The 16,277-nt window shown below is 41.9% G+C and overlaps 1 protein-coding gene across 11 annotated transcripts in view; it reads right to left on the bottom strand.

The window, feature by feature from the left end:
- Positions 1-16,277, bottom strand: part of PTK2 (protein tyrosine kinase 2) — a 391,237-nt gene that overhangs the window by 145,101 nt on the left and 229,859 nt on the right. For all 11 annotated transcript variants that reach the window (XM_043507295.1, XM_043507291.1, XM_043507296.1 and 8 more), the window contains 3 exons: positions 12,610-12,664; positions 540-680; positions 7-84 (listed from right to left, as the gene is read on the bottom strand). In XM_043507295.1, the coding sequence (XP_043363230.1) occupies positions 7-84; positions 540-680; positions 12,610-12,664 (274 nt within the window). The remainder of the gene's footprint in view (positions 1-6; positions 85-539; positions 681-12,609; positions 12,665-16,277) is intronic.

Below are 16,277 nucleotides of genomic sequence, written 5' to 3'. Positions count from 1 at the left end.
ACTTACATTAGAGCCCTTGTCTGTAAGGTAACTGATTCCTTCTTCTGGGCCAATTGCCAGCTCCACTGAAATAATCCAGCTTGACTTTTTATGTAAAAGGAGGTGGAGACGGTGACATTTAAAGGGAAAAAGAACAAAATTGTGGACAAAGGCTCTCCAGCATCATTCATTACACTCTTCAGTGAACAATCTTTACCAACTTTTAAACTCTTCAAAACAAATCAAACAGATTAATATGTAACTTTATTCCTTTCAGTGGCTTTCAGAAGTTAAGCACCAATGTATATTAAATACAATAAATTTTTACATCTACTGACATCTAACTACCACACTTATTCCAAACTCTCATGCTTCTGAGATACTCATTTAGAGAGATATGTATGTCATCAATATCTTTTGTGGTTAATGAAACTTAAAAAGAGAATCCTTTTAATCAAAAAGTGTACTATGCACAGGTAATTAATTGCAGATCTAAACAATGTCAATTATACCATTATTCCATAATGGGTTCTGCAGACTACTGTGCTCCCTATACTTACACCTAGAGCACATTTGAAGCATTCTTTGTCAAATCTGTATACTGGAGACAGGATCTCAAAGAATTTCAGAATACTTTCTTCTCTATTGAGGATGGCAAACTGTCGAAACGTTTGTTGAATCAGTTTTCTTAGTGTTTTGGCCTGTGTAATGAAATATTTAAAGATCACTTAGTGTCTGGGCATCTAAAGCTGTGCCAGTGATGCTGAATATTAAACACATCTATTATTCAATATCAGTTACTCAAATTACCACTGAAACATAAAAGTCATGATTCTTAATCAGAAAAGGATGTAGCCAAACATTAATAATGCACTGTTCTATCTTCCAATTTTACTGCACACAACAAATCCCTCCATATTTACTGATAAATGCTTTCTGTGTAAAATAAAGCTAACAATTTTAATTAAAAACATAAGAATCGTCATTCTGGGTAACATCAATTGTCCATCTAGCCCAGTATTCTGTTTTCCAACAGTGGCAGATGCCAGATGCTTCAGAAGGAATGAACAGAACAGGACAATTACTGAGTGATTCATCCTGTCATCCAGTCCCAGTTTCTGGCAGTCGGAGGTTTAGGGACACCCAGAGCATGGGGTTGCATCCCTGACCATTTTAGTTAATAGCCACTGATGGACCTCCCCTCCATGAACTTATCTAATTCTTGTTTGAATGCAGTTATACTTGTGGCCTTCACAACATCCTATGGCAATGAGTTCCACAGGTTGACTCTGCATTGTGTCAAGAAGTACTTTCCTGTGTTTGCTTTAAACCTGGGTTGACCTCTGGTTCTTGTGTTATGCAATGGGGTAAATAACAGTTCCTTATTCACTTTCTCCACACCATTCATGGTTTTATAGACCTCTTATCATATCCCCCCTCAGTCATCTCTTTTCTAAACAAAACAGGACAAGACAATATGATTATTATCCTCTGCATGAACTAATTTTTCTAAGTTCCTTGTTTACCCCTACTTTCTGAACCTCTTACCAGTGTAAAAAATGTCATCAGCAACCTATGCTTTCAATAAATTATGAAAAATTCTACTAAAACACTGTGTCTTCTAATTTGTACATGCTCATTTATTTATGCATATACTCTAGGCTAGGAAGCTAACTAATCACTGGTGCACACAATTTGCATATAGCCCTTCTGCACTTCACACACATCAGAAACACACAGTCAGTTTTGAAAATTTGTCCCAAAACCTTTTGCAACCTCCTACTGATAAGTAAATATATATTTTTCAAAATAAAGTCCTCTCCACAGATCCTCTTTTATTCAGACACAATGTTAAAGCTGTATTTTCAGCAATTTGTTGATTGCGTTCTCGTTTCTTATAAAGGAACCAAGGAACACTGCCTGTGAGTCAAACAAACATCACAGCATCCACCTCTATTTGTGCTCTATTTCTATTTCTTGTGAGAAGAGTTTTCAGTTCCACCATATAATTTGAGTGGATATATCCTGAACTAATGCTCTTTCTTGTACTCTCTCCATTAGGCCACAGGATGAAGATACCACAACCACTCTTCTTGAAGGATTTAACTGATGAACCGTGAGTGTACACATGAATCTGTTTGCTTTGTGACCGATACTGTTCGATAGTCTATATGATCAAGTACTAAAAAAGCCCTGAGTACAATTATTATTTTTACGGCAAAGTTTGACTAATTTGTACATAGAGAATTCTGTCCCCTTCTTATAAGTGCTGATCGAGCATGTGAGTAATCCCATTGAAATCAATGGGACTACTTGCATGAGTAAAATTAAACATGTCCTTGTGTGGTGATTCATTGGTTCAAGGCCATATATCCTTCAACTTCTGGGTTCTTAAAGTCTGAGAAGATGTACAATTTAGTGAAAATAAATGAATTTTATACCATTTTACTAAAAGTCTCCCTGCTAAAAATGAACAATGCACTAGTAGCAAAGGTCATCCATCTGCCCAAACAGATAATGTCACTTCCAGTAGACACAGGAACCTGATTATGTATCCTTGAGACTTGAAATGTGTGTTTTGGTGAGTAAATGTTCAGGACTTGTGTAGGCGTCACTTTTTTATCATTAACTGTAGATATGTACTTTCATAAAAAAGTACTCATTGGATGAACTAAATATATATACCTATACTCGTATATAAAGATACACACATTTGCACAAAATATTACGCACGGTACCAATATCTGCCTGCGTAGAGAGGAAATCCCTGGACTTTTTGCCTCCATGTGTTTATGATAAAGAGCAACAAACTCAGAAGCAACATCCCCAATATACTCAACCAATCCCTTAATCAGTAACCCCTTGGCAGTGGATCAAATAAAGGGACCTTATGCCATGATCTGGCCAACTGGCCAGGGGAACAGTTCCGAAACCAAGGATCCCCTAAAGAAAATGCTCTGCCCTCAGAATTTATCTGGACACCGTAAGTACTAGTTTCTCCCCACCTGCTGGGAGGATACATATGGAAAGATGGTTTCTCAGACAGGCAGGACACAGACCTCACAGAGCTTTATAGAGCAATACCAAGACAATGAATTGTTTTTAGAATCTTTTAAAACAAAAGTCAATGTAGCACAAGTAGCATGGAATTTACTACTTTAGGACAGTACTTGCTACTTCCGGATAGTAAGAAAAGAGAGCAGGCTTTTCAAAAGTTCAGTGTTGGCCTAATTCTTCTATCTTTGAAGTCAATAGGAGATATACCCACCCATAAGATACAGTATCCATAAATTAAGTAAGCCCTAGCCATTGGAGCAAGAAACATATATTGTGTGTGGGTGCTTTAGAGCCAGCTTGATTATTGTCTCTCTCAGTTGTTGGCATCAATGTCAAAATGTCAACAATATCTATATTTTCAATCTATATTTTTTTCCACACAGATAGATTTTAATCTAAAATAACCGTATGTTATTAGATACAACTTAATGTTAAAAAGTAGTTTCCTTTAATGCCAGCTAATTTTTATGAACTGGCAACAGGAATTGTGCAAGGGATACTACCAAATCCATTTTTTCGTTATATCAAAGTTAAGATGAACAGGCATTACCAATGGCTCCCTCTTGGGATACCCCATTGTACTAACTACTACATCTGCCTTAAAAGCACTTCATTATTCTACTTGACCAAGGAATAGGGCAAGACATTGCACACAAAAACAGAACTTCCTCTTTTGCTCTACTCCCTGGAAAATCTGGCTAACACTTTATGATGGGATATGGACCCTACGCAGGCTGAGAAGGGGTTAATGTGGGCCTGTGAGGCTAATTAACATAACTGGCAGCACCTGTGAGAGCAACAGGCTTCATTGATGATGGAGCCCAGCTGGGGAGGGGCTGGGTGGAGATTATAAAGTCAGGAAGTTTGTAGCTTAAAGAGGCTTAAATAGTGAGAATTAAATTAAATATAAAAAAAAGTAAGGTAGTTGTACAAAGGGCTATAAAAAGGGCAAAAAGAGAAACCTGGAGGACAGAATGTGGGAAAGTAAATAAAAATACCAAGACAGCAGATATATATATATATAAGCAAATTAGGAAAATGAATGGAATAAAGAATTCGAGCCATATAATAAATGCCAAACCTTGAAGAGTAATAAGCTCCAACAAAGAAAAAGCAGAAATTCTGGCCAATATGTTTCAAAAAGGTTAGTAATGATGAGGATTAGAGAATATAAATTAGGGAAAGGAAAAATATTCACTAAGGATAATTGCGAGATGATGAAGAGGGGGAAGGAGGATGTGGATAGTATTTTAAATTAAAATATTAGCATGAGGGAATTCCAAAAAGCAATAAAAAGGAACAAAAGCATCATACCAGGGAAGGACCAAATAAGCTTTGGAATGCTTAAATACCTAAGTTAAGGAAGCTTGAGGGTGATGCATCATATCATAACAAAATTATATAACAACATATGCCAAAAAAGTGAAATACCTAAGGACTGGAAATTTTCAATTATTGTCCCAATGAGAAAGCCAAGTTGCACTCAAGACCCGTCGCATCCAGACCAACTGCCCTCACAACATGTTTAGGTAAAACCATAGAAAGAATGGTAATGGAGAGATAACGAACACATGTAGAAAGAAATGGGTTCATAGATGGAATGAAAAATGGGTTCAGAAGAGGTAGGAGTGCTATTAACCATATTGTAAGGATAGACACAGAAGCACAAAAAAGCATGAGAACTAAAGAATTCATGATAGTAACCTTCCTGGACACATACAAAACCTACGCTGCATTATGGCAAGAGGGGCAACTTTATAAAATGGTCTTCATGGGTAGTATAAGAAAAATGGACAGATGGGTAAGGGACTTCTTAAGCAAAAGAACTACACAAGTCCAAATAGGAAAAGCTTTTTCCAACATACATTCAACTGCGAATGGAACTCCACAGGGAAGTGTAATTGGCTCAACCCTCTTGAAAAAGACCTCTGTAAAGAGATGAATTCAGGAACAGGGATCACATCATTTGCTTAAGACTGTGCCATATGGACCAAAAGCAGAACCCTTGAAAGCACCACCAAAAGAATCAACGATGCACTTAAGAGAAGTCAAGACTAGGTAACAAGTGGGGCTTCAAATTCTCCTTAGACAAAACTAAGGGAATGATCTTCACAAGGAAAATCTAAAAAGATGTAAAGTTATACCTATATGACCAACAGATAAATATAGTGAAAAATTATAAATTCTTGGTTGTGATATTTGATAACAAGCTTACTTGGAGGGATCATACTGAAAATATTAAAGATAAGTGCAAAGTTAGAATTAACTTTCTTAAAAGTATCTCTGGAACGTTCTGGGGAACAGATAAGAAAACAGTGGTAGTGCATCCGGAATGCTGATTAGACCAATTATTGAATACGGAGTCAGGCCCTTGGATCAGCACCCAACACAAATCTGAGAAAAACTTACTATATCCGAACACAGGCAATGCATATTGCATGTGGCGCCTTTATTACTATGCCTCTGTGTGTACTGCAGATATGCATTTCACCAGCTGCTATCACTCCTAGAATGAAGCTCCTGGATTTAATGTTTTGGGTCAAAACACTAGGTAATAGTGAAGATGACAACATGCAGCCAATATATAATGATAGCTGGGAATTAAGTGGAGGCTGGATAGGGCCAAAAAAAAAATCATCAAAATTCTCCATGTAAGTAGGGTAAAGAAGTGGATAAAGGATCTCAGTGAAAAGAAAGGACTGAAAAGACCAAAATCTATAGCTATGAAAAAACCACTGGAAAACCATCCCTCCTGAGACAGACATGGAATTATGTAAATAAATAAAAAAAAGAAGACTGAAAAATATACAAGATATAGCAAATCAATATATTAGTGATAAGTGAGGACACTATTGCCAAATATATACAGACAGCTCCAAACAGGAAGGAACAAGAAGAGTAGTAACAGTTTCCTGTGTGCCCTCCCTCAGATTCAAGAAAACTGTAAGGCTAACTTTGTATCCATCTTTACAACTGAGCTAACAGGGATTACGCTAGCACTCAACTGGACTTTAGATGTGTGGCCAGCTGCCTGGCAATCCTGTCATAGAATCATAGAATATCAGGGTTGGAAGGGACCTCAGGAGGTCATCTAGTTGAACCCCCTACTCAAAGCAGGACCAATCCCCAACTAAATCATCTCAGCCAGGGCTTTGTCAAACCTGATCTTAAAAACTTCAAAGGAACTTAAAAACTTCCACCACCTCCCTAGGTAATGCATTCCAGTGCTTCACACCCTCCTAGTGAAAAATTTTTTCCTAATGTCCAACCTAAACCTCCCCCACTGCAACTTGAGACCGTTACTCCTCATTCTGTCATCTGCTACCACTGAGAACAGTCTAGATCCATCCTCTTTGGAACCCCCTTTCAGGTAGTTGAAAGCAGCTTCAAATCTCCCCTCATTCTTCTTTTCCGCAGACTAAACAATTCCAGTTCCCTCAGCCTCTCGTCATCAGTCATGTGTTCCAGTCCCCTAATCATTTTTGGTGCCCTCCGCTGGATGCTTTCCAAATTTTTTCACATCCTTCTTGTAGCGTGGGGCCCAAAACTGGACACAGTACTCCTGATGAGGCCTCACCAGTGTCAAATAGAGGGGAACGATCACGTCCCTTGATCTGCTGGCAATGCCCCTACTTATACAGCCCAAAATGTCATTGGCCTTCTTGGCAACAAGGGTACACTGTTGACTCCTATCCAGCTTCTCGTCCACTGTAACCCCTAGGTCCTTTTCTGCAGAACCATCTGACTCCTTAACAGGGCTGCAGGCAATTTACAGTGGTAACTCTGAAACCCGAAATGATATGTTATATTAAAAAGTTATGTTAACAACCGAATTGGCACAGTGGCTATAACAATTGTAAAATCTCATATGTGGGGATAGCAGGCAACAAACTGGCAGAAAATACTATTAATCATGAACATGACGACCTAGGAATCCCTTTAAGCAAAATGGAATTTGAACACCTAATCAAAAATGAGCTAAGGGAGGAACAGGAAGAACTACTATGGGCAAACGAAACAAAAGAGAAAAAATTCCGAGAAGTATGTCCAACAGTTGAGAACGCTGATACAATGCAAGGCCCTGAGAGGAAGAGTGAAGTGCCTATAGTTAGAATTTTAACAGGGCAGCTTGGATTAAACAGTAATTTATTTCTAATTAACAGCATAAAGATGGATTATCCATAATTTATAAATCCAGAAAATGCAAGATTATATCCTTTGTGATTGTAAAGACTGTACCAGTGAATGGAGGTGTTTATACAGAAAACTCAGGGGTCTTAAGGTAACACAATTTTCCTTGCAACATCTATGAAGAATACAAGGAAAATGGTGCCCAATAAAAAAATGCCATTCTACAGTTCTTTAAGAAAACCAGGAAAGGTGTAAGAATCCGAGTCATGAAAAAGATATAGAGTACAGTGCATGGCAGTCAGGAAATAAGTCTGTTACGCCAAAAAAACAAAGAAGAAAGGGGCTGCAGGAAGGGAGTCTGCAGTGATTCTCTGGGAACAAAGAGGTGGTGAGGAGGAAACCGGGTGGCAGGGGCGTGGAGGAGAAGGAGGTAGGATAACCCCTAGGATCCTAGCCCTGAAAGAAGAGTCAACTCAGACAAGTTGTGGGAAGAGACCACCGCAGTGACAGAGCAACCGTTGGCGGGGGCAGCATATAGGGAAGAGAGCCTCTATGCCATACCTGGACACAAGGAGGCAATCCTGGGGTGGGTGAACCCCTTTAAATACTCCCTTAGATCAATAAGTCTTTACAGAACATTTAGAATTATTCAAGATATTTAGAAAAGGGAGGATTACTCTGAGGACAGTGAGTGATACCAGGGCATCAAGATATTAATACACAAATCAAGAGAACAATTAGTTTGGGGCACTTTGCTTCTAGCCCATTCCATCGACTACTGAGTTCTGTTTCTTTTAATGACTTTGGTTAGCAAATGAATCAAGCTTTAAGAGAGCTCTAAAGGCTCAAGCAGTGTCAGGAACCAAAGTTTCTGTTGGGAAGAAATGGAGTCACATAGGAAGTGTGAATGCAGGAAGAACGGTAACAGCAAACTGTAACAAGCAGCATCAGCTCAGCATCCTGTCAAGATAAGTCAATTAATTGTATTTTCAGTAATTTATGTTTAATGGGTTACTCGTTAAAGAGGCTTTGCCAATTTTTTATTTTGTAAACTGCTCTTTGTCTGGCTCAGTCTGATAGCTCTCTTTACCAAACGCCATGCAGGTCATTATAACAGAGAACGGATAACCTGTTGTCTAAAGAAGAGGACTGAGGTTCAGACCTAGGTATTATCACCAGTGTTGCCACAGACTCCATGTGTGACTTTGGGCCTCAGCTTCCTCACCTCTAAAATGGGGATTATTTCCTCCCTCACAGGATAAGGGGGGAAAGAGATGTTAGGCTTAACTCAACATCTATTAAAAGGTAGAAGGAGGATACTATGGACATTTTAAAAAGTATTAAATTAAAAAAAAAACATAGGTTAAATGGTCCTATGCGTCTTAAATTACCTCATTATCAGAGGATATTTTCTTGCTACTCAGTGCAAGCAGCATTCAGCAATACCAACTTGCCTCCTTTTTATACTGGAAAGCATTATTTGGCTCTTGTAGGTCCATCAATAAATTGCTGATACATATTGTTCAATTTCAGGTCAGCAATATAGAATCATAGTGCTGGAAGGGACCTTAAGAGGTCATCTAGTCTAGTGCCCTGCACTCATGACAGTACTAAGTACTATCTAGACCAGGGGTGGGCAAACTTTTTGGCCCGAGGGACACATTGGGGTTGCGAAACTGTATGTAGGGCCGGATAGGGAAGGCTGTGCCTCCCCAAACAGCCCCCTCCCTTCCTGCACCCTGAGAGCCCCCTTCGAAACCCTTTCCCATCCAACCCCACCTGCTCCTTGTTCCCTGACCACCCCCTGCCCTAACTGCCCCCTGGAACCACATCCCCTATCCAACCCCAGCTCCCTGTCCCCTGACTGCCCTGACCCCTAGCCACACCCCCACCCCAACAGGCCCCCCGGGACTCCCACACCTATCCAACCCCCCAGTTCCCCGTCCCCTGACTGCACCCCCAAGCACCTCTGTCCCATCCAACTGTTTACCACCCAGAACTTCCGCCCCATCCAACAGCTCCTGCTCCCTGACTGCCCCCCAGGACCTCCTGCCCCTTATCCAACCCCACCCCGCTCCCCACCTCCTTACCATGCCACTCAGAGTGGCATGACTGGTTATTGGAAAGCCTGGGAGGTGGGCAGGCGCAAGCCACACGGTGGCGTAGCTGTAGGGGAAGGGCCAGGGGCTAGCCTCCCTGGCCAGGAGCTCAGGGGCAGGGCAGGATGGTCCCAGCCTTAGTTTGCCCAGCTCTGATCTAGACCATCGCTGATAGGTGTTTGTCTAACCTGCTCTTAAAAATCTCCAACGATTGAGATTCCACAACCTCCATAGGAAATATATACCAGTACTTAACCACCCTAATGTGCAACCTAAACTGCCCTTGCTGCAATTTAAGCCCATTGCTTCTTGTCCTATCCTCAGAGATTAAGGAGAACAATTTTTCTCCCTCCTCCTTGTAACAATCTTTTCTGTAAAGGTAAACTTTCTCTTTAGGTGCTTGCTATTCAAGACTAAATAGATCTTATTAGAGAGGACAAATATAAAATATTTCATTATTTTATTCATATATTATAATGATACACAGGAGAAGTGACACAGATATAGGTCCTTTAGTATTTTCATTATGATTCCTGATTCTGAGTTGTTCACAACAAGCTGTTACAATTTGCATTCAGGTGGAATTTGGGATACACATCTTCTACAATTTTAAATAAGTTAAATTCATTTTTAAAGTTCTTCTCCCTGTTTTATTGTATTTTTTTAGACTTAAACCAAAATGAGAATTAAGCCCTTTAAGCATTCTCTTCTTTTTCATAATGGGTAAGAGTTATTAACTGAAAATAGTATATTGTACACGTGAAAATACACCTTTCAACACCATATAAGTTGCCCTCCATTGCCATACTATAATTTAATCTCTAAACGTATGCATACAAACTACTGAATATGAACAGTATACATAGTCATCCCATTCATTTCAAGACTCCTATAAAACAATGTTGAGGACTGTAAATTACTTAGTGACAATTGTCTTATCCTCCCTCCAATACCAGCATTAAAGCAAATCGTGCAGCATTCCTTTGACTTCAATGAGAGTGAGGCTTGAGTAAAGACTGAGGGCTCGGTCCAGCTTCCCTGAAGTCAATGGAAATCTTTTCTTTGATTGCAATGGGAGTTCAACAGGGCCTTCAGCAAGGAGTACAGAATTTGGTTTATCAGGAGTACATGCTTTTGGTGACTTCTTAATCATGTCTTTTCCTCTTTTCCTTTCTCCAAATTTCCCCTTCTGCTTCAGAAGTTATATTCTAAGCAACATCACAACAGAGAGATTACTTTGGGAGCAGTCTCTAGCACTACTACATTGGGTAAGGAAGACAGAAGTGTAACCCTATTAGCTAAATATTAAATCTCTATGGTCATGCGAATCACCTCTGTGATGAGCTCAAACTTCATCGTTCACATATCTGCTATTTAACTACATGGCATCACATAGGGTGACCATTTTTAAAGGGACAGTCCGGGATTTAAGCCCTCCTGCAGGTGTCCTGACTTCTTCTTAAAAACAGACAAATTGTCCCATATTTTCTGTCTCCCCCCGCATCAGTACTGATGGGTCCTGCTGCTGACTGGATCCCAGCTCACCAACCGCCCGCCCACCAGCGGTAAGTGGGGAGGTTCAGTGGCCAACGATGGGGGAGGGTGTGCAAGGCTGGTGGCGGGGCGAAGATGCAGCGCATGGGGCCAGCTGCTTCCTCTGCTGGTCCGCCAGTGCAGCCCCCCGCTGTGTGCCAGCTTTCAGCCAGCAGGGCCCTGCCCCATTTCTGGCCAGCACTGGCTGCGCACTGCAGCAGCCAACGAATGCAGGCAGGTGCCAGGTGGCGGATGGTTACATGTTGCTTCTGCTGCCACCCATTGGCCCTTTATGTTCTCCCCTTCTCACTGTCCTCTCCCTGCTTTGCCCCCCTGACCCACTGGTCCTCCATATTCTCCCTCCGCACCCCCACCAGCGGAGCGCGTCCCATTCCCAGCGCTGTGCAGAGAACCAGCCCCTGGTCAGAGCTCTCGGTTCACCAACAGCTTGGCTGGCAGCCTCTTTCCTTCCCCCATTGCCTCTGGCTGGGCTGGTGCCCTGGGAAAGCCCAAGACCCTCCATCCCGTGGCGCTTGCCAGGAGGAGCTGAGCCCTGCACAGCGCTGGCATGGAGAATCCTCTCCTCCCATCAGCTAAGTGGCGGGGGAGGGAGGGGGAAGCAATTTCCAGCCTGTTCATACCCCTAACCTTCAGGCTCCACAGCAGCCCCTGAGGCAGCAGCTTAGCACCTTCTTCATCCCAACCCTCGGTCCTGCCCCCAGGGAGCATGGGGCTGTTCCATCCCCTAGGCAGCCTCCCATGTGGAGTCACTCCTCTGGCCGGGTTCGCTGAAGTCCCTGCAGGCAGGTTCTCTGGGCTTTGGTGCATAATGCATCCTTAGGGCTCAACTCCTTCCTGCCCATGCTGTAGCCGGAGGCGGCTGGGTTACGTTGGTGGCCTGCAACAGCCTGGAGGAGTTAGCTGCCTTTCGGCACTGTGTGGCCAGGAAAGGACAAGTAGGAGGTGGGGAGAGAGAGAAGAGAGGAGCTGTGCAAAGACACGGGCCAGGTCATCTCTTCCCCACCTTTTCCTCCCCTGTGGCTTGAAGCAGCTCCCATCCCTTCCCACCCGCACAGTGCCAAAGTGATGCTGCTGGCCACATTCTGGCATGAACCCTGGCAGAAATCTGGGGGGAGATGTGGGGGGAGATGTGACCTGTGTGCCCCCCCACGAGTTGCCTCAGGAAGATGTGGTGCCAGGTACCAGGGGAGGTGAGTTCATCCTGGGAAGCCAGCCAAGCATGGAGGATGGAGAGCCCTGAGAAGGGAGGGACATGTCGGTCGGTCATGCTCCTCCTTCCCACCCTGCCATGTGAGAGAGGTGTATGGGAGTGGGGGTGAAAGGAAGGGAGGTAGGGGTATGTTTGTCACCCACCCCCTGTGAACCCTAAAGCCTTAAAAATAAGAGGGTAAATAAAAAGAATCCAACTAGCAGTATTTCTTTTTAACAGGGGCTCGGCCAACTTGATGTTAATTTGAAGTTTGTACTGCATTGTTCTGATTGATTGCCATTGAACTCATTTGAATACGAGTAAGTTTACCAGGTGTCCCATATTCAGCGTAGGGAAATAAGGTCGCCTTGGCATTACATGCTACCAATGTGTGAGAACACCAGTGATTAATACTTTTCTCATCAAGAGAAAAATGTTTCCATAGCAGCCCAGTTATTACTATAAAAGCAAAATCATCACCCAATTGTCAGGTCTCTGAAGCAGACTAATGGAATCCAAAGCCATTTTCATTTTCTCCAATATTTGAAAAATATGCTATTCATGGATTTGAGACACATGATCAAGGAGAAGTATAATTACCTTTACAGAATCCAACAAACTCTTCGGAAAAAATCTTTTTAAGCCAACGTCTTTCCTGAAATAAACAAACACACATATACTGTTGATAAGAAATCTTATGAGATACCATGGTGATGGGGGTCTTTAGAAATACATGCAAATATACTAGAGAGACAAGGAGGTTGAGGTAATTAATATCTTTTATTGGACCAATTTCTGCTGGTGAGAAAGACAAGCATTCAAGATTTTACATAACTCTTCTTCAGTTCACATCATCATATGGCTACAACAACACTGCATGCAAATATAATCCTCAGTAAAGTTCAATATTAGAATGCAAATTCAGTGTCATTAAAACGTTAACATTAGCCACTCCATAGCAATTGCTGTACTGTAAAATATTCTATTTTTAAATATAGAAAGATACCATCTTTATAATAGGTCCCGGGGATGGAGAGCGTATTGTGTTTAACCGTGTCTGCATGCATCACAGAAAAGTGCTGCGAATGAATTGCTTGCAGTACATATTTTATTGTTTCAAGAAACACTAAAAAACACACTCACTGCACAGTATAGTGAGAAAGAACTGGCATGAAAACTGGAACACCCAATCATACTTTTGCACCTGCAACAGTCCTCTGACTTGCAGAATTTACCATAAATGAGGAGTTCCAAGGACCACTAAGTCTGTTACCAGACTGCCTCTTATGGGCATCCAAATAATTTTTTATTGCTATGTTACTTCTAGCATTATAATTAAGTCCTTGCATGGATTTCTACTATATTTTTTTTTATTAAACTTAAAACTTTAGGATTAAAATATCTTCTTGGTTGAAACAAGATGTACCCAGTGTAAACCTGACATGTTATCTATATCCCCAAAAACCTTTTTGACTTTGATTTAAGATTGTAAGACTACATATGCCACCAACACAAATTGTAAAAAAGCAATGAAATATGCACTGAATCATTCAACACTCAAATGACAAGTTGCCCTCCTCAATCTCAACTACTTCCTTCCACCATACATAGCTACATTTCTAAGTGTCAGTGTTGGTACACAGGTGCAATTGCAAAACCATGTGATATATTTATCATGCACCCTTGACCACCTCACCTATCCTCTGCCCTCTAATTATTTTCATAGAATTTATTTTAATGTCCCAATCCCCTAGGCATCATACAGGCACTAGTTTTTTTTCTTAACTAGTCTACATCTCTGAGCAATGTGACCATCCCACACTAATGCTAACAAAATGTTACCATCACACCCATACACTCCATATTTCAGACACACACGCACACCCTAGAAGTACAGACAGAAAGGATTAAAAAAACCCAAACATAAATGGTGGACTGTGACAGGGCAAGACCAGATGACTATGGGAAAGCAGTGAGAAACAGGTACAAATCCCTGTTAACATGGTAACCAAATGGCAGTTGCTCCAGGTTAATCAAGACACCTGAGGCCAATTAAGAGCCTTCTAGAAAGCAGTGGAGACAGCGAGGTTGATTGGGACACCTGAAGCCAATCAAGGGCTTGCTGGAACTAGTTAAAAGCCTCTCAGTTAGTCAGTTAGAGGCACATGTCAGGAGCTATAGGAGGAAGCTGCACTGCTGGAGAAACTGGGCAGGACAAATCCTATCAGGCACAAGGAAGAAGGCCCTGAAGTAAGGGTGAAGTAGATGTTGAGGAAGTGGAGGATGCTGTGGGGAAGTGGCCCCGGGAATTGTACTTGTCCTGTTTCAAAAAGTCAGCTACCAATAGCTGCTACTATTAGGGTTCCTGAGCTGGAGCCCGGAATAGATTGCGGGCCCAGGCTCCCCCCCATCACACTTTTCCCAGTTAATCACAGAGACCGTAACACAACAGAGACTGTGCGGGGGAAGGTTGCTTCTTCCCACCTCCCTTGCTGGCTTATGATGAAAATAGCTCAGTAGGCTGTGATCCTTGCCTCTAGAGAGAGAAGGGCTACATGGAAGGTCACAGTGAGCCTCTGAGGCTAGCATAATCTGCCTGGAAGTGCGGGACCCACTGAGACAAGGTCGGAGATTTGTCGCATGGACCCAATCTAAAAAGTTAGGATCCAGGTTCAGAATATCCCAACTTCTGAGTGTTGATCTGGAATTTTAGTTTGTCTCAATGTCTAATTTGGATGACTATATAGTATTCAAAATAGTGCTTAGCCTGGCTTATAAATATACCCTCAACTTTGAATTCTGTTGCTCTTATGGAGTAGTTGGCTGCCCCTATTTTCTCCCTAGCAGCCAATTTCTAGAGCAGGTAAGACTGAAAGGGAAGAGCTGGACAATTTCCAGAGGTGTGTCAGAGCACGAAGATACCATCATGCTGGTGCATCTGAGCAGCATCTACCAGGCTGTGTCAAATGCCACAATCTGCACGAACATAAGAAAACAAGGTTCAAAACTGGAAAAAAAAAAATCTGTATTGAAAAAGGATTTCTGCCCTAATCTTCTCAAGGGGTAATACAAACTATACTAAAAAAAAAAAAAATTAAATTTGAGTGAGTTTGTGAACTCTTCATAGAAGGGACCATTACCTCTTCAATGAACATTAAGGAAAGCCTTCCATACTGACATATTCTGAACGGGAGGAGAAGATAGTAATGTGCCTCAAACATCTACATCAGGTATGGCCAAACTTACTGAACCTCTGAGCTGCATATGACAATCGTCAGATTTTCGAGAGCTGGGGCCACCTGCCGGGGCTCGGGGCTTCTGCCCTGCAGAGAGGTGGGGAGGCTCGGGGCTTCTGACCTGCAAGGTCAGGATGGGCTTGGGGCTCCTGCGCCTTGGGGCACGCGACTTCCGCCCTGCTTCTGCTGAAGTCCTCAGTCCTGGCAGGTGCCTCCCACAGGGCGGGGCAGAAGCCCCGAGCTCCCCCGAACAGTCTGATAGGTGGAGAATGGTGGGGGCTCAGAGAACTGTACTTTAACTGTTGGCCACCCCAATCTATATATTAAGATACCAGGATTATCACGGTGTGTGTCATCCTGAAGCCTAGAATGTCTGTTGAGTCAGAGTGAAGCAAAGGAAGCAGTTACAAACACGGATGAAAGCTTTTTTGTTAGAATAGCACCAGGTTCAATCATCAGTGGGACTGCTGGTCTCTTACAATCCCATTTTTAAATTCTAAGCCATTTTGATTTTACAAATTACACCTGTGTGGTATATGGCTACAGTAAAGCATGTATCTATGCCATAACAAGACTCCTAGACCTCTGAGATATCAGAGGTAACTGAATCACCACCTTACTCTGCAGCTAATTTGCATGCAAGTTTCATTTGTTGTCTGAGGGAGATTGCACAGATCTCCAGCCTACATCAGAAAATTGCTGTTAGTCAACCTGTGAAGTATATACAACCAGCTGCCTTCCAATGGGCTAAGAGGGAAATACACGGACATACATGGAATTGTAAATCTTACTTATGGAATAAAAATAAAAAATGATCTTTTGAAGCACTTTCTCTGGGCACTCAGGATGTTATACAATAATTTCATAAAAGGCATTTAAAAACATTATAAATTGAAAGTAGCAGAATACTCATTCACAGCAGTGAACCCTGGAGTCTGTGCAATGACACTAAGCTGGAAAAGATTATAAAATTTCATAAACATTAAGTACTTTGATGTATTTCATCTCAAATGTAAATTATGTGCAGTTTTA

This window comes from Dermochelys coriacea, chromosome 2 (genome assembly GCF_009764565.3).
Source record: "Dermochelys coriacea isolate rDerCor1 chromosome 2, rDerCor1.pri.v4, whole genome shotgun sequence".
Taxonomy (NCBI): domain Eukaryota; kingdom Metazoa; phylum Chordata; order Testudines; family Dermochelyidae; genus Dermochelys; species Dermochelys coriacea.
The sequence above is the reverse complement of the archived record's forward strand: the minus strand, read 5'-3'. Positions and strand labels throughout refer to the sequence as shown.